Genomic DNA, 18,505 nt, shown 5'->3' on the forward strand with positions numbered 1-18,505 from the left:
TATGAACATGACAAGCGCCGATAAGCGCTTATAAGTTTCAAGCTTTCTTTCTGAATACGCCCATAGAGAAGTAACCATAGAGTATAGACCAACAGTGCATGAGCAATAGACAATCCACTCTATAACGTTAAACCTACTCTATGAAACGTTAAACTTGGCTCATTCATGGCTAACGAACGGATGCGTAAGGTTTAGTGATCACATTTGTAGAGAATTTTAATTTTGTTCCGTTTGTAGTTTTTGGCCAAGCGCCTTAAATTATTTACAATGCAATTAATAATTAATTGAGTGTTTCGTTAGTATCACTGCCACATTTTATTTTGTTTCTTGACATTGTTAAGCAACGGTCATAATGAATTTATTTCACAGATATATAAACATTACTTGAATTTATTTATAAGAAACGTATTAAAATTATCCGTTGTGTATGATGTAGTTTCAAAATAATTTTAAAATGTAACGTAGGCACACTTATGTACAATTTAGTTTTTTGTGAAATTGTATGTGAACTAGAATTAAGATTTATCTTCGTAATAGAAAATAGAATATTAAATAACCGTTATAATTATATTTAAAATGTGAACATGTTAACGGCTAATGGACGTTACCGAAAGGAATAATAACATTGAAGCATTTAGTTTTTAATTTAAGGTTGAACCCACCTACTATTATTTTTGTAATCGCTTCTAAATTAATGTAAAATTAATATGATGCATTTATATTGTCAGTTCTTAAACTTTACTTGCCCCTATATACAGAAAATAATAAAAAAATCCATCCGTCCCCAAATTCCGTCCCTATTATTCATAATTATGAAAAATAATACGACCACCACAATTTGAATTTAAAATTAAAGCTTTGTAAATGCTATAGAAAAATTGCTGTCGTGTTCATCTTTTATGCGACTGAGTGCCAGTAAACTTCACATAGAGAATATTGTGAAGAATATATACTATATTGTTCTCAATTATTATGTCATATTGGTTTATATTATTTTTAATGGTATGCTATGCACAATGCATCAAGTAATTAACAGCCTTGTAACAGCATAATAATTTTTTTTGAGAAACCTTTTTATCCTTGCATCTTAAAAGTGAATATAAATCGATATAATATGTAAATAGTTCTTAGAAAAGTGTGTAAATAAAGTACAAAAACAATGTTTTCTTTTTTTATTTTAATCTAACCACCATCCCATATTTACAATATTTTATACTTCCTTGATCTTTGAATAGATTACATTACATATGGCATTGTTTACGGCATAAAATTCGTATAATAAATCGTCGGTACATATTTATTATTTATTTTAGAATTTATTAGCTAGGAAATCAGACTGAAACATGATTAATAAATGTTCATACTGAAATCTCCAGTGTATTAGATATAATCTTCTTGCAATGAAGTGAAGAATGTAGATAAATCGTGAAACATTAATTTTGAATAGCATGTTACCACGACAAGAATCTGTGTAATCTTTTTCTAGTCATACGTGTCACAAGTCACAACACACAAGTATAATATAAATTAACTAGCGGTCCGCCCCGGCTTCGCCCGTGGTACATATGAAAAATAGATGTTGGCCGATTCTCAGACTTACCCGATATGCACAGAAAATTTCATGAGAATCGGTCCACCCGTTTCGGAGGAGTATGCAGACTAACATTGTGACACGAGAATTTTATATATAAGATAATATTATACTGCACTGTCGGGGGTTGTGACTTGTGATATGAACCGACGCTGTACCGACGCAAAAATCTCCTGTTTTAGGGATTAAAAAAAACCGTTAAACTGATCTTCTTACTTTCAGGAAATTACTCCATCTTTAGAAATTGTATAAATTTATTTAGGTCGTTTGAGTTTAAAAAATGGTATAAGAACGATTAGAAATAAAAGATTGTAAATGGGGAAATAATGGGGAGAAAGTATAGCAACACTGTGAACAGCACCAAACAACACACCCAAACATTTTTATAATCATCAAATCAAAATATGTATCTATACTAATATTATAAAGCTGAAGAGTTTGTTTGTTTGTTTGAACGTGCATATCTCAGGAACTACTGGTCCGATTTGAAAAATTCTTTCGGTGTTAGCTATATCCCATTTATCGAGGAAGACTTTAGGCTATATATCATCACAGACCAACAGGAGCGGAGCAATGCGGGTGAAACCGCGCGGAACAACTACTTATGTAATAAAGTTTTATCGTTTTATATTAGCATGTTCCGAAATTCGCCACATGCTGAATTTTCCGGGTAGCATTTTAAAATTACAAATGTCAGAAATATATGACAAACGACAATGGTCATTGGTCAATGTCATTGTCGATTGTCATATGTCATAACAGCTTTGATCTAAGCATGTTGTTTGTTTTGATTTTTCCTGAAATAAATACACCTTAAAAATACTGTGACGTGTCGGCCGTTTGTAATTTTAAGTTACTTGTAATAAATATTATCATGAAAATGGTAATTCCAACCTGTATCGAGTGTGGGAGTTTACCAAAATATAAATGTCCCACATGTAGACAACCTTAGTAAGTATTATTGTGTAAATTCCTGTATGCTGATAAATTATATTCTGTCTAACCCTGTATGCCTTTTATAGTTGTTCGGTAAACTGTTGCAAACTCCACAAAGAGTCGTCATGTTCACCACCCAACATTCCAGAGGAAACCCCAAAAGAGACCACCCCTACATATGAATTTCCTACAGAAGACACAGTTCCAGTAGATAAACTTAAATTGCTTGGTAAATTTCCTATTTATGTATCCACATCTGTATAATTAGAATAGTTGTTAAAATATTAATTTAGATCATGTTTCATTTCATAATTTTAAGAACTAAAAAACCAATAAAACCATTTAATAAAAATTTATAAGGTAAATAACTGCTTTATCAATATTTTTTTTAAATAAAAACATTATTCTTGTTTCAGAAGAATCACCAGAATTGAGAAGATGTTTGGAAAATCCCCATGTTAGAGAAATATTAGAAGAGTTAGATAAATGTCCTCAGCCTGATATCTTAATGAGGAAATATATGCAAGAACCTATATTTACTGAATTTGTTGATGCTTGCCTTAATGTTGTACAAAGGTGTGAGGACTAAATAAATAAAAATAATATTTTAGTAATTACAGTAGAATGCCGATTTAAGAAAATGTTTGTTTGAACAGTTTGTTTTTCTTTATGTCTGATTATCCGAATCTTCGATTATTCTAATTAACCCCAGTCTCAATTAATTCGGATAATGGGCCTTCTACTGTAATTGTGAATGCAACAACTATATAATTTTTAATAAAGCTCATTTTACTTTGCTTTTGTTTTTGACCTTCCTAATTTCTATTTATTTCCTCTCAATATCATTGGAAATTATCCTGTTACTACTACATAATATCAAATATGTGGCCGTATCTCTACATAATTCACGGGTACCATCAGAATGAAGATACCTGGTCCTCTAGGAGGCTTACATGAACTTTAATGTGTTGTGGGACACCAGCCGCAGCCTGCCCATAACTGCACTACTGAAATACAGTCCTGGGCAGTCGCAGATATATGTTTCGATTATTATGTAAGAATTTACAATACAATAATTATATAAGAATATCTATACTTATAATAAATCTGTAGAGAGGCCAATTCTGTACATGAAATATATTTAAAAAAAAACTATCAAGGGGTGATAAGGGATCGCTACTGATGCCAAAAATGCAATCAGTAAAATTTTTGTCTGTCTGTCTGTCTGTCTGTATATTCGTTATAGAAACAAAAACTACACGACGGATTTTAACGAAATTTGGCACAATTATTCTTCATACTCCTGGGCAGGTTATAGTAAAAGAATCATGTAAATCGGTGTAGAAACACCAAAGTTATACATGAAATACGCTATAAATCATCGCGCGTGAATTACATGCCATAAGGATTATTTTTGTGTATCAGTTGCCGCGTTCGACGCGCTTCGCGGCGGGAGCTATAAAAAGGCGGCGGCTCCGCACCCGTTTCGCGTTGTCACGGCATCACGTGTGAACGGCTGAACCGATTTCGATAATTCTTTTCTATTATATTCCTTGAAGTACGAGGATGGTTCTTATGTAGAGAAAACGTAAATATGTACCACGGGCGAAGCCGGGGCGGACCGCTAGTAAAGAATATAATTATTATATTCTTGAAATAGAAGTTGTTGTTGGAACTTAGTGTTAGGTTTATAGTCAATATTGTTATTGTAGCTAACAGTTAACAGAGGGCTTTCTAGATTTCTCTAAAGCTTCTTTTCAATAAAAAAATTGGGAGTAAGTTCTTCATGACAGATTATATAAAAATATAGTATACTTTGAAATGTAACATTTGTTCATATTCATTGTATTTAATGTCATTTGTTCTTGAGTAAAAGAGTAAATCTATCTATACTTATAATAAATCTGTAGAGAGGCCAATTCTGTACATGAAATAAATTAAAAAAAAACTATGAAGGGGTGATAGGGGATCGCTACTGATGCCAAAAATGCAATCAGTAAAATTTTTGTCTGTCTGTCTGTATATTCGTTATAGAAACAAAAACTACACGACGGATTTAAACGAAATTTGGCACAATTATTCTTCATACTCCTGGGCAGGTTATAGTATACTTTTTATTACGCTACGATCAATATGAGCAGAGCAGTGAAGTTAAATATTGGGAAAACGGGAGAAGTTACTCCATTTTTTAATCTTCCGTCGCGTGTGCAGTCTTAATGGTTAAAGCTACATAGAAATCATGTACGACACAAATGTGCTTAAATTATTATCTTCTTATATATAAAAATGAATCGCAAAATGTGTTGGTAAGCGCATAACTCGAGAACGGCTGAACCGATTTCGATAATTCTTTTTTTATTATATTCCTTGAAGTACGAGGATGGTTCTTATGTAGAGAAAACGTAAATATTATGTACCACGGGCGAAGCCGGGGCGAACCGCTAGTTATTATATAAAAATAAATGCTAGACAGCATATTATTTCTATCTTTTAAAATTGACTCACAATAACACGTGAAACTTCAATAGCTTAGCAATTCGGAGCTTTCTGATTATATTTGTCTACTCTTACGTTTACAACACTCTCACTCATCCCTAATTAAAAAAGGTAACATTATTACCTATTCAATAAAAAAAGAATCATGTTAATCGGTGTAGAAACACCAAAGTTATACTTATACATGAAATACGCTATGGCGATCCTCACACTGCCCCGCATCACGCTGCATGTTGCATGTCGAAGCACCTACGCGCGTTCCTGCGGGAGTGCAGATCTGCATCATCGTGCGGGTTTTTTGCGCACTCACGCGCGTAGGTGCATTTGTAGATTCACGCACGGCGCGGCCGCGGCGGCTCTCATTAATCATTTATTCGCCGTTCTCTGTGGTGTGAGCATCACGATAGTTTTGATAAAAATGGTTAATAGTGTGGAACTCATTCAGGACGCTGCCATTATACTAACTGTTTGGTTTTTGTACGGTCAAATTAAAAGAAATCGTGCCTATAGAAGATACTGGGTACATCCTTATTTACAAACAAGATCTTTAAATGGGTCATTTGTTAATAAATCGATCGATATCGAGATCCATTTTCTAACACATACGTCACGCCCATTCAAAATCACGCGCGGCACTGCGGGTTTCGGTGTGCCATACCTTGCGTCTCGCCCCGCACCTACGCGCGGGGGTGCATGTTTCTCCGCGTGTATGCGCGTGACCCGCATGAACGCGCGTGGTTGCATTTTCAGTGTGTTGGACTGTGCGTGTTTTCTATACAAACGGAGATACTTACAAGTAACGTTAAACACGCAGTCACGCAACATGCAGCATGATGCGGGGCAGTGTGAGGATCGCCTATAAGTCATCGCGCGTGAATACAGAATCATGCCATAAGGATTATTTTTGTGCATCAGTTGCCGCCTGTGATTTACACTCATTTATCATCTTTTAGTTATCATCCATCACCTTCTGGTGACCTTATTCTTAAGGTCTCTACCAAATTGAATAATTTAGGCGCTGCTATATTCTAAAGTAAAATTACATAACTGATTTCAATATTAATATTATACATAGAGGTAAATAAAAAACGTAAATATATAAAAAAATCCATTTATTCAATTATTTGCCATGCATTACAATAATATCTAACAATACATCAAAAAGATTAGGATCATAATTATTATGACTAAACATTATTAAGGGCTGCTCTCAGCAAATTTTCCAACTCTTCAGATTTCTTTTTTCTTTCATCAAGCTCTTTTTCAAGTTCTATCACAACATTTTTTCGCTTGGTGCATTCTAATATACTTTTATCTGCGGCTTGTATAGATTCTTCAACCATACTATAGTCCTTATCTTCCAATTGCAGAAGTTCTTTAGGTTCATTCAATTTACGACGTTTCGCTTGTATGAAATAATCCAAATTATCTTCATATTCAACAGTCTTATGTTTGAGGGAAGTTATTAGATCAATATCATATAACCAGTTTACATTATGGTAGTCATCCATTACTGTTTTATCATACATGACATACTGATTTTCAAAATTTTTAAGAATGTTCATTTTATCATATACAATTATATTGACAATATCAACTACATTATATTGTTCAAAAAAGTCTATTAATTGATCACATGGTATATTATTATCAATGAACTCTTGTGGCAAAAGCGACACAACGTTACAAGTCACTGTTTCTGGTTTCTCAAACCAACCTATCTGATTACAATACTGACGAACTTGATCCTGCATGTTAAGATCGCTCTTTGGAGACGGTGTCGTGTTCGGAACACTCAGTTTTAAGTTATTCATAATATTTTTAACAGCAGTTACATTATCAGCATGTTTTACATTGCTAGGAATAAATTCATATGGCTTAGGATATGGCGATGTGCTATCTAAATAACCCTTAAATTCCACTGGGAATGATGGATAGTTGAAAAGATCCTCATCTGTAATAACGTTCGTCAATTTATCAACAGCAATATTATAATATTGCACTAGCTTTTGAATGTCCTTCATTACATCTTGTGTCCTTGTATCATTATCTGTCTTTAATCTATGCCAGATTTCATTTCCAAGACATCTTTGACAAATAGATTTCAAGGAATCAATTTCGAGTGGTGGTGGTTTTGGACATCTTTTAGCTAACCACTTTAATGCACTTTTTGTATAAATATCTAGAGAATTTGCTACATTTGTCGAATCAACTACATATATTCTAAAATCCGATATAATATTAGTCTTTACATATGTGGATAACTTCATTTGAAGATCATTTTGGAATATTGTGTTGTTTATTTGTGTTGTTATTATAGCTATAGGGACCGTGTGGTAGGGGTATTTTTGATTTAAAATATTTTCTATGCTCTTTATGTCATAAATATCATTACACATGTAAAATATTATTCCATTGGTTCCTTCAAGAGCATCAGCAGTATTGAGAGGGTTTTCTTGATTTATTAAAGTTACAGATGTAGCAAAGTCCATTAAATTATTCCATGTCTGTTTTTCCGCATGTATATAATTTTCCATTGTTTCACTACTCTTCAGTTTAAATGCATCAATTAACCACTTTTGTATTTCTATTTTCTTACAGAACCATTTAGATGCACCAGGCGACACGATTGTGGTTTTCCAGAAAAAGCATTTATCATAGGGATAATTGATATATTTCATACGTTTTAGAAGTGAGGATCTTATTATATCGACAATATTGTAGGGCTGTGGTTGTGGTATTTCCTTTAATTCCCCATTAAATTTATAACCTCTGTGGAAAGCATTCATTTGAGCTAAAGCCACCTTCTCAGAGAGCCTTCTTAGAGATTTGGCTTCTTCCAACGGTGTCTTATCAGTTAACCAGACTGGTGTATCTTCAAGGAGACGTCGTCTTTTAAAATTACGAATTATTTGCTTTCTCCAAACATGAAACCATTTCTTCATAACTTTCTTAGTCCAGAAAATTTCAGCTTTAAGTTCAGCATTACATGTTTCTTCCAACAATTCAGAAAATATTTCATTAGTAATCTTCTTTGCATCAGCAACAAGATTTTTTAATTTTTCCAACTCCTCTTTTAGAAGGCTTTCAACAGTTTCCGCATTTACTTCTTTTATAAGCTCCTCATGAACTTCTTGAGACTCTTTCTCCACTTTTTCCTTAAAAGCTCTTTCTTGTTCTAAAGCTTTTCTTTTTAATTCTGTTTGACGTTCTTCTTCTAGTTTTTTTCTAAGTTCCTCCTGTTTCTTTTGTTCCTCTTTTTTCCGCATTTCTTCCATTTTTTTTAGCTCTTCTTGTTTACGCCTTGCTTCTTCTTGCTTACGTTTCTCCTCTTCTCGTCTTAATTCTTCTTGCTTTATTTCTAACTCTTTCCGTCTTTCTTCCTCAATTCGTATTCTTTCTTGTTCCTTTCGCACTTCTTCTTGTATTTGTTTTTCCACCATTTGTTGTTGCATTTGATCTGCGTTTTGGCTGTTCGAATCATTATCATGGAACTCGTAAACGTCATCTGCCTGAGTTGGCTTTACTGTATTAAATATATTTTCGCCTACTGTTTGGTTTTTACTTTGAAAAACAGAAAATTTCTTATTTTGTGTACTGAATGGATCATTTGCCTGTTTAAATAAAGTTCCAGGAGATAATGTACCAGTTTCACCATTTGAAACTAAGGCAGGTTTATCAATTCCTTTAGAAAAGATATTTACATCAGTGGTTGGATTTGCAAATGTGCGAAATACATTTGATGGATCACTTGACTTATATTCTGATATCGACTTTGCAAATATATTGGTAGTTACATCTGCAGGTTTGCTGAATAAGCTGGAATTTTGCGTGTTAGAAAAAATGTTTTTATTTGGTTGTTCATCTTTCTTAGCAAAAACGTTAGTATTCGCATTGGCAAACAAATTCTTACTCAATGTTTTACCTTCACTTTCTTGGTGCAATGCAGGTTGAGCAAACACTGAAGCTCCTAATGGTTTTTTGAATACAGTATCATTTTGATTTGCTTTGAAGATATTTTGCGGAGTTGCTTTGTCTTTCATTTCAGACGCTTTGTTATTGTTAGGCACAAAACTGGTATTAAAAACATTTTTATTAATGGAAGACATAAATAAGTTTGATTTACCAGATGTTTCGGTATTCTGTGGCTCAGAAAACTTAAATGCGCTCTTAACATTATCGTCAATTAGTTTTTCCGGCGATGCCTTGATTATTTCTGGCAATTCGATAGGAATAGCTGGTTGAAAAGAATAAGTTTTTTCACCATTAGTTTTATTTGTTGGAACGAAAACAGATGGTGGCTTTGGTGAGACTGATTTGGCAGTAATAATTTTTTTACTTTCTAATACTTTATCGGTTATAAATACATTCTTTCCACCTTTGTTGTTATTAAGCCTTTGTAATTCCATTTTTAACGATGTTATATCTTTATTACTATCGTTTATAGTATTGTAACCAAGATCCGCAGCTGTCAATGAGGATTCTTTTAATCTGCCATCTGGATTAAAACTAGTATGTAAGGTGTGATTTTTATAATCGTATTTCGGTAGATTACCACCAGATATAATTTCTGCTACGGAATTTTTTCGCTTAGATTCAATAAGATTGCGCGCTCTTGCTATAGGGTAAGGATCACTATCTTCAATGAATTGATTGCGGTCTAAAATAACTGTGAGTTCAAAGTCATTTTTAGAGAAACGTAAGCCATAATGGTTAACGAATGACTTCATACTGTCAATTGATTCAAAAGCAAGGGAATTCATTAGATCATCGGCGGGGAATTTTGAACCTCCTCTAGGGGCATATGCCTTGACAATTCTCGCTAGAGCTCTGGCTCGTACATCGTTGAAATAGCGTAAGAGTACACACGCTTGAAGGTAAGTCGCTTCATCACGGACTAGGCGGAAAAATCGTACGTAATTATTGTTGTCTAGCGCCGTGAACACTTTCACAGCAAAAATGATAGGTTCTGATTTTTGTATCTCATTGGGTAGTTGCTTAATCTGTAATAAAAAGAAGAATTTAAGTCAAACAGAAATGAGTATTAAGCTAAGCAAAAATTATTTTAGCATTCTGCTACTGACTGATAATAATTGTATTTTTTTAACTTGTTGGGAAGCATTATGCCAGTAAAACTTTGGCTTGAATTACTTATTATAACTTATTTATATTTACTGAAAATGCGTAAACTTATTTTATGTGATGTGAGAAAATAAACTCTTTTTTATTTTTATTTTTTTAATTATTAGAATAATGCTTGATTCTTACCTCCCACCAAAAATTAGCATCACCAAGGTTCAGTAGTGCTATATATCCTCTAAACTCTGCCTCTCTCGGCTTTTGCTCTGGTCTCACATCAGAATACATGTGCTTAAGGGTTTGCAGGCACTTGGTAAGATTGTCTGTGTTCAACTTTTGGTCGAATTGTGTGTGCTCAAGATCCGCCAAACGGGCCGCACAGTGAGCGTGGAACCTTGCACACATCTCAACTAGATGAATTGTATCTAGAAATATAATTTCATGTTTTTTAATAATAATTATGTAAAACGTCAACAAGCAGCATGTATAAAAAAAAATGTGTGCGTGTACTAGTGTACACACGTAAGAAGTGAAAATTCTTTATGACCTTATTTTTCAAAAAATAATTTACTATATGCAACTTTACAGAAATACGTCGAATCACACGTGGAAGGGATAAGAAAAAGATGGCGCGTAACGGAAAAATGTCACGCGTAACGAAAAAATGTTACACTAAATTTTTTTCCAACCCCGATAAAGAAGTTTCACTTAAATAATTAAATATTAATGTAACCATAATGGCATTTCAATCATATTTTGCTGTACCAAACATGTTTATTACAATTACCTGCACAACACAGAGCCTGCTGTGTTATATCTTTGCGAATGCCTCTCAGTCTATCCCACATGAAGTGGAACCAGTCGGCAAGGCCCACCTTTGAATTGAAAAATAATACATAGATATATTAGAGTTGAATATGTGTATGTAGTAAACATCAATTGAAATAATTTCTTTTTAACTAATATAGACAAAATTATGGAATTATTAGTCATTGACTTTGATTGTATTATAAATATTGTTTTGAACAAAGTCGAACTTAAAGTACGGAAATATAAAAACCTGTAATTGTTATAAAACAACTATTAATATTAATATTTAAAACCATCATTTCAACCTAATTAAAAAACTTCCTAATGACACTAGATTTTACCTGTCGTGTAGTATCAGCGATTTCATGTAACAAATAGGCGCAAGTCCGCATTAGCACAGCCGCGGGCCGCAGTTCGTAGCACATTGGTATCTCCTGGTCGGCTGAACTCCTACTGTATTGTTTCACTGCCCGCCATGGCTCTAACAAACCGTCAGAATCAACTATTGTCTCTAGCGTCATCACCTGTAAGGATGCATCATTATGAAGTAAGTGATCATTATACCAAGTTAGGATACCTAAAATATTCTTAGAAATGACCCAACCAACAAATCGTTGCTCTATAGAAGGGATAAGAACGTTTCAGAGGTGCTAACTGGTAGTTCTATAAGGGTGATAAGAACGTTGTATAAACCCCAAAGTGGCGCATTTATAAAGCCATTTGGTGGTATTGTGTTGCTGTAGCAGCAACTCAGATGCCAATTGGACCTATAGAAGAGTACACTTATAGAATCGCGATGCTGTTATAGAGCGAAGTAGTGATATAAAAGGAACCGCGATGCTGTTACAGCGCGAAGTTGTGTTTTAAGAGTAACCGCAAATCTTTTGTAGCACGAAGTTGCGATGTACAAGTCACTGCGACGCTATAATTATAATACAAAATGGTAAATCGTGTACCAATTGATAATACGAGTAAATGACTATAGGAACCATCATCGTGGTGTCGAGTATTAATTTTTGTTACACTGTTAATTATGTTAGATACATAAACTGACTTGTGAATGAAATTTTACTGATAGATTATATGCATAATTACGCTGTTTTTTTCATGCCCCCCTCGAATTATTGAGTTTTAAGTAATTAAAAAACTAATTTTACACCAAATTGCTGTATAGGATGCCAAATAGCACCTCCGTGGCTATTATACGTCCGCAAACGAACGTAGTTTTGACAACTGTCATGCCATATACTGGATTAAATTAGTAGGGTTCCCTGATGTAAATAGAAAACCCATAACATGTTTTATTTTGTATTTTCTAGTGTAAATTCCGATTTTTAGATTCCGATCCCGAAGTGTCAAGCAAAACACTAGTGTCTGAATGGTCTGCTTCTGAATTATCACAAACCACATGATGGCTGTTAACTTGGTTTTGTTCATAGGATGTAACAGATTGTACAGAATCATTGTCCGTATTCGAAGTCTCACCTTGAATTTGTCTGGTGTCAATCGTTACTGAAGCTGCGATTTTTTTAAATTCATTCAATCCATGATTATTAAATAGAACCCTTCAATTATTTACGAGACGGTGCTGACAATATGGCAGGTTTTTGTTGTTTTAAAGTGAAAGAAACTCTCTTATAGGCCGTATATCTCTCGTAAGTGTCGCATTTTACTACATTAATACGCCGTTTTTGTTACATAACATAGTTATTAACCCTTTTATACAGTAAATCAGTCCTATAACTCTGACCACTCAGCTATTAAACCACTGCGTTATAATGGGCAGAAAAACACTAATATAATTCAATTAGGTTACAAAGAAGTGATATAAAACTCGGATATATCACCTAATTGCTCTATTATGGAGTTTCAGCAACCATGAAGATTCACAGTGCTATAATAGTAACTAGCAATGCCCTGCGGTTTCACCCGCATAGATAGCGATATCGTTACAGTGAAAAGTCTACTATAGGTCGGACTATAGATTTAATTTTTAATCACATGAAAATAACCTTTACCCCGTCCCGCACTACGGCCTTTTTTTTTTTTGTTTTAGTGGGGAAATCTTTCATAGATACCCACGGCCTCCAGGGGAGGGGCCGTGGGTTATCTCGGATTCCTACCGACCACAACCCCACTGTGTTCCGTCAAGACGCATATTGGTAGAATTCCTCCGTGACCCCCGCACTACGGCCTGCTCGAACAGTATACCTACTATTTTCTGTAGATTGACACTTTCAAATTCGTTATATCTTTTGAATGGAATATCCAATTCTTTTCATTTAAAAAGTATTTTGCTGGTATTGAAACAGTCTGTAATAAAACATCATTTAATGGGATAAGGATTAATATATGTGTATGGATAACATGGTTTGATTACTGTCGGCACTTCTATTTACTTTGAAAACGTAAAAAAGTTGTTGTAGTAACATAACTACTGAAGATGGACATATGGTATCGCGGACTTTCTTGTAGATATTGATCCATTCTATAATACTGTAGAACATTTTTTTGTTCTATCTTCAATAGATTCCGCAGCGCACGCGATGACAGAAGTTTTATTGAGGATTTTTTTACACCTTGGGTTACATTATTGCATTTTTGGTAAGGATCTCTAATTTTTTTGAAAATGCAATATAGCCTATGTTGCTCAGTAAAGATGCAGCTTTCTAATGGTGAAAGAATTTTTGAAATCGGTCCAGTAGTTTTTGCGTGAAAACCATACATACATACATACATACTTACATACATACTTACAAACTTTTCCTCTTTATAATATTAGTATAGATAAGGAAAACCATTACAACACTAAATTGTCCTATTGTAGATTTTTTTACGCCTCTATAGGCATGGGACTATAAAGGTTACCTTAGAATCGTTTATTGCACTAATTTGCTGTAAAAAAGAGACCACCAGCGCTTTTATGTGATAATATCGTCCTGTTATTGCTGTACCAAAATCTGGATAAGAGCTGCTCTATAAACGCCGTATAAAATAGTGATATAAACGTTTACATCACCTTGTTATGGGACAAATTTGCTGTGTATGATTATAGAGCAAAATCATCTCATTAAACGCTATTATACAACAAGCTTGTCACCGCGACACTGTTATACGTCATTTAAAAAGCTTTTTAGTGATGTAAGTTATTGTTATAGGACATCTTTGCTGGTTGGGGAACTCTACACAATTTTGAATGTTACTAATCAAATCTAAACTATGTATTTCAAAAATATAAAACATATTTGTTTTGAATTAATTTCAATAAAAGAATATTAAATTTATTCCATGAAAATAATAAAAACATTTAATTATTGAGCGAACCTGGTGTTCAGCTTGTCTATGCAATAATTCCTTCTCTGGACACATGTCGGGACATGTCCCAATAGTTGCGCCACCAGCTTTCACCCTTGAACCGGCGCCACCCCATGATCTTAGTATTCTGTAACAATCAATTTATTTATTTATAAACATTTTTTTCCCGATAATTTGCAGACGGATAAAATAATATCTAAATAATATACATATTGTCCATAATATAAGAAAAAGAAGACATGTCCACATTTTTTTACTGGAATACTTATGTAAATACATATGAATATGTTAATCACATTATTCAGAACTACTATTTATCATAGCATGTAGGTACTAAAAATACTTAAAGATGTAACAAATGAAAGAACCATCATAAAATTTTATATCAAGCCACCTTTGTCTAGGATGCAACACATTTTAACGCAATTGCATACACAACAAACAGTCACAAACAACACAATTAGTAACATAGGTACCTGTCCCGGGCGTCCAATATCCTCCATTTCTCGTCAGGTGTTAGGGACACCTTAGAGCGCAATTGGTGAAGCTCTAACGCTGCTTCTGAAGTATTCAATGTGGTTTGTGCAGTTACAATCACTGGAGATTCTCTACCACTCACTGGTGGAGGTCTGAAATTATTGTTGCACATACATTCTTTGTTTTAAGTAGATCTATATGGGAATAAAAGGATCAAGTGGATTTGAAAATAAAATACTAACTTAAAGTTACTAATGCTGATCACACACATTTGCACAAATAAGAAAGTCAAAGTGGACAGCATGTTCAAATATTAAATACATGGCACCCTACAATTTTTACACAAATTTTTATATTTCATTAACAAAAAAATGTAATCTGCTGTAGTTTCCACAGACAAGAACTAAGATTGTTTCTCAACCAACTGTTGAATTAAAATAATAAATAAATCGGCTGTATAATAACTATGACAAATACATGTAATTAAATAATTTGGAAAATCCAAAAGTGCATGCCTCATAATTTTTTTAAATAAATATTTATTAATTATTATTTTTGTTTATTTAATAACAATTAAACCACATCGAATCAGACCCTGAAAAATGAAAGGGTTCTATTCCTGAGCATACTCAAGCGTAAGAGAAAAAAAAAGACTCGATTAGTAAAGTATTTCGGTCGCTATCGTGTTAACAAGAAAAAGGATCCGCACATACAGACACACGGACGTCCAAGACAGAACTTTTTTAAACTGTTTTTTAACTAGTTTAAATAACAAAAATGACATCAAAAATATCATGAACGTTAAAAATAGTGTTTTTTCTTAATATGTGTGTGTATGTATTATCTTACAAGTGCAATGTATGATACATAAAGACATTTTAAGTTTGAAAAATCAGATGTTTTGCGCGAAGTGACAGTAGTACCCACCTCAATGCTTCGCTTATGAGGCGTGCAATACAAATTCTTTACAATAATCAATTAACTTACTGTACTGGTATAGACCTAACTGGCTTCTCAACTTTTTTCCTTAAAATGGGTTGCATTTTGACTCGAGTTACTTTGCTAGGTGAATCAATTTCCATGGCTGAAATAAATAAAAAGGAGAATTAATTATTTTACAGAAATAGGAGAGTATAATAATTTAAAATAATATTATTCTGACAAATACAGCAACATGAATAAACTGTGAATACATACATAATTCCTAGAACATAATATTATCCAATGTAAATTTATTTAGTTAATAGGTAGTTTCAGTATAAAATATCATTACAATAGTGTTTCATCAAAAACTAACCTTTTTGTCTTGGAACTCTGTATGTGGATATTCCACCCATAGCAGATAACTCCTCCTCCACATCTGAATCTGGTACCCAATCTGGATCATCATCCTTCTTACTTCTTCTTCTACTACAATCAACAAAAAGAACTCTTCTTATCATAATTAAATTACTTACAAGCAAATTGAGTATGAAACCTTTACAATGTCAGCATGTGGTATTAAATTTTCAGCCTACCCTCAGCATACAATTAGAACATTTTTATTGATTAGTAACCAAGACAAACATTGTTAAACAATTTTTAACTAAATTATGCTTACGTTCGTGCTTTAGTCCGTGTGACGTCAAACATGAAGCCATCATAAGCACCTGCATTTAATACAGCTCTCTGAATTGAGCTTGGCTGTTCATATTCTACCACACACATTTGTTTTTTAGGAAGGAGTCTTATCCTATGCACTCGGCCGAACTTACTAAAGTGTTTTTTCGCTGCAGATGTATCAAATAAGCCTTCAGGAACATTTGAACACCTTGAAATTTAAGTAAATGATGTATATTCATTAGGTTTCCAAATACTCAAGACTGCGGATATTAAGACTTACGTGATTGAGGGTTTCTTGTCATCTTCTTTACTTGTTGTTTCTTCCGATTTATTATTAGTATTCGAAGATATATCCTGCTCCATGTTTACCAAATTATTTCAATGTCGTTCTAACCTTATTCACGAACAATATTTAATAAGTTATTTAGTTCACATACAATTATAGAATTTAATACCATGTATAATATAAAATATTAGAATAATCATGTATTCTTACAATTAATATGAGAATATATTTTAAAAAATTACGCTTCATTTACAAAATAAAATCCGTTGTCTAATGTCTGTCAAAGCGTTGTCAGTCACTACCATAGACAATACACTAGAATCTACGTAGACAGAGAAACCAATAGACAAATTGATATCTTATGTCGCATTCACACAAGAAAAAGAGCAACTTATGCCGGTGTTGTGTAAAGAAATGAGAGAGAACGATAAAATTTTTTGTTTCACGCAGCGTGCCACTTTTTTCAAGAATAGCAACCTACTTTCATAAACAAAGTTTGACAGCTAGCTATCGTCTTCCATAAAAATATAGTTTTTACATGTTCTAAGTTACATAATTCATGGTATGTTTGGTTTTGCATGATTTAGACTTACTGTTAATACCTTATAAAATAATACCATGGTGCGGTGTAGCGTTAAAGGGTGTAAAAGTGATAGTGGAACGAAAATGCCTGGATTGTCTTTTCACTCGTAAGTATACAACTCTTTATCAGTTTATAGGCCTTCATGATATTTCAGCGTGTTAATGGTTAGGGAGCCAGGTGCAAATCTGGTTAACTATTTCCTCTCAAGAGATAATTCGTCAGACGCATGAGAGTATAGTATTATAAAGCCTCGTGAACGTCAGCTGGCGCTCGGTTGGGGGGGTGAGCGGTTGTAGCCTCCCACGCACATAGGAAAAAAAATACATTCATTCATTCATTTCCTCTCAGCTAAAAATTTGTCAAATTGTAGCTAACCCAATATCTCAACGAAAAAAAATAGTCAGCTGGTTACAACATGGTGTATTATACGTCAGCTGGTGTCTCGAACATGAAAGTTAAATTTAAAGAAAAATTTATTTTCCGTTATTTCCTCTCAAACAAAAATTTACCTGATGATAGCTTATATGTAACTGTGGATAAATATATATGTCAGCTGGCTGTATCTTGGTGGAAAAACCGTCAGCTGATACGGGAGGCTACAACCGCTCTTCCCCCCAACCGAGCTCCAGCTGACGTTCACGAGGTCTCATAATACTATACTTTGATGCATTTTACTAATTACCGCTTGAGAGGAACTTGGTCATAAAATCTGCTGCTGGCTCCCGGACCATAATATATTGTGTATCACGTGCTGTTGACTTGAAAACATTGTTGAAAAACCACAAAAATAACAATTATAAATTTTAACCTAAAAAATTTTGTGTTGCCAACTTTTCTACAAATTGTTACCCCCTATTATGGGAAATAATATATATTCTGCAGTGTGTATTTAATTAAATATAGAATCTGAAATATTCAATGGCTTGTTACAGTTTTTCTGAACCGGATAATTTACGACAAATTTGGATTGTAGCTACAGGATGAACAGATTGGAAACCAAAACCGAAGGTTAGAAAGTATTACAATCACCACCACCGTGACGCTGCCCCGCCGAAGACAATGGACACTCTTGGTTCCAACATTGAACCGGAGGGACGTAGCTAATTAAGCTAGAGATAATTTAAATGTAATTTTTTTATTACAATAAATTATTATTAAGTAAATTTCGTTTTTTTTTTGCGCCTTCGCGGGTCGGTCAATATAATTAACGTGTGTATCTGTTAATACTTACGTATTACGTACGTACTTTATATATACATATATATACATATTATATAATATATAGGTATGTGTATATACATAATATGTATTACCCATCTAAAAGTAATAT

The 18,505-nt window shown here is 33.6% G+C and overlaps 2 protein-coding genes across 3 annotated transcripts; one reads left to right on the top strand and one right to left on the bottom strand.

The window, feature by feature from the left end:
* Positions 1–2,221: 2,221 nt before the first annotated feature.
* Positions 2,222–3,324, top strand: LOC149483499 (zinc finger HIT domain-containing protein 3). Of its 2 annotated transcripts, none has more exons than XM_089702968.1 (3): positions 2,222–2,542; positions 2,614–2,756; positions 2,947–3,324. In XM_089702968.1, exons 1-3 carry the CDS (start codon positions 2,466–2,468, stop codon positions 3,114–3,116), a joined length of 390 nt encoding a protein of 129 aa, XP_089559094.1. In that variant the 5' UTR covers positions 2,222–2,465; the 3' UTR covers positions 3,117–3,324. The 2 variants fall into 2 exon arrangements, with proteins under 2 accessions (XP_089559094.1, XP_089559093.1); XM_089702967.1 differs by having other exon boundaries at positions 2,235–2,542; positions 2,944–3,324.
* Positions 3,325–6,118: 2,794 nt separating this feature from the next.
* Positions 6,119–16,885, bottom strand: xmas (RRM_XMAS2 and SAC3_GANP domain-containing protein xmas). The gene is made up of 11 exons (XM_089702541.1): positions 16,803–16,885; positions 16,587–16,700; positions 16,305–16,514; positions 16,002–16,114; positions 15,692–15,788; positions 14,704–14,856; positions 14,237–14,354; positions 11,254–11,436; positions 10,890–10,977; positions 10,292–10,527; positions 6,119–10,026 (listed from the first exon to the last, which is right to left on the bottom strand). The coding sequence occupies exons 2-11, from the start codon at positions 16,667–16,669 to the stop codon at positions 6,211–6,213; spliced, it is 5,097 nt and encodes a 1,698-aa protein (XP_089558667.1). The 5' UTR covers positions 16,670–16,700; positions 16,803–16,885; the 3' UTR covers positions 6,119–6,210.
* Between the last annotated feature and the right edge of the window lie 1,620 nt (positions 16,886–18,505).

The sequence above is a fragment of the Colias philodice genome, chromosome 13, assembly GCF_061535455.1.
Source record: "Colias philodice isolate Cphi_HAF_F1 chromosome 13, ilColPhil1 Martin Lab GWU primary, whole genome shotgun sequence".
NCBI lineage: Eukaryota > Metazoa > Arthropoda > Insecta > Lepidoptera > Pieridae > Colias > Colias philodice.

Coding starts and splice junctions, on each gene's coding strand:
- LOC149483499 (XM_089702967.1), top strand. CDS start 2,466: ATGAAAATGGTAATTCCAACCTGTATCGAGTGTGGGAGTTTACCAAAA. Junction 2,543..2,613: donor CCCACATGTAGACAACCTTA/GTAAGTATTATT, acceptor TGCCTTTTATAG/TTGTTCGGTAAACTGTTGCA. Junction 2,757..2,943: donor AGATAAACTTAAATTGCTTG/GTAAATTTCCTA, acceptor TTCTTGTTTCAG/AAGAATCACCAGAATTGAGA.
- xmas (XM_089702541.1), bottom strand. CDS start 16,669: ATGGAGCAGGATATATCTTCGAATACTAATAATAAATCGGAAGAAACA. Junction 11,437..14,236: donor ATAGACAAGCTGAACACCAG/GTTCGCTCAATA, acceptor GCATCCTTACAG/GTGATGACGCTAGAGACAAT. Junction 10,978..11,253: donor TCGCTGATACTACACGACAG/GTAAAATCTAGT, acceptor TTCAATTCAAAG/GTGGGCCTTGCCGACTGGTT.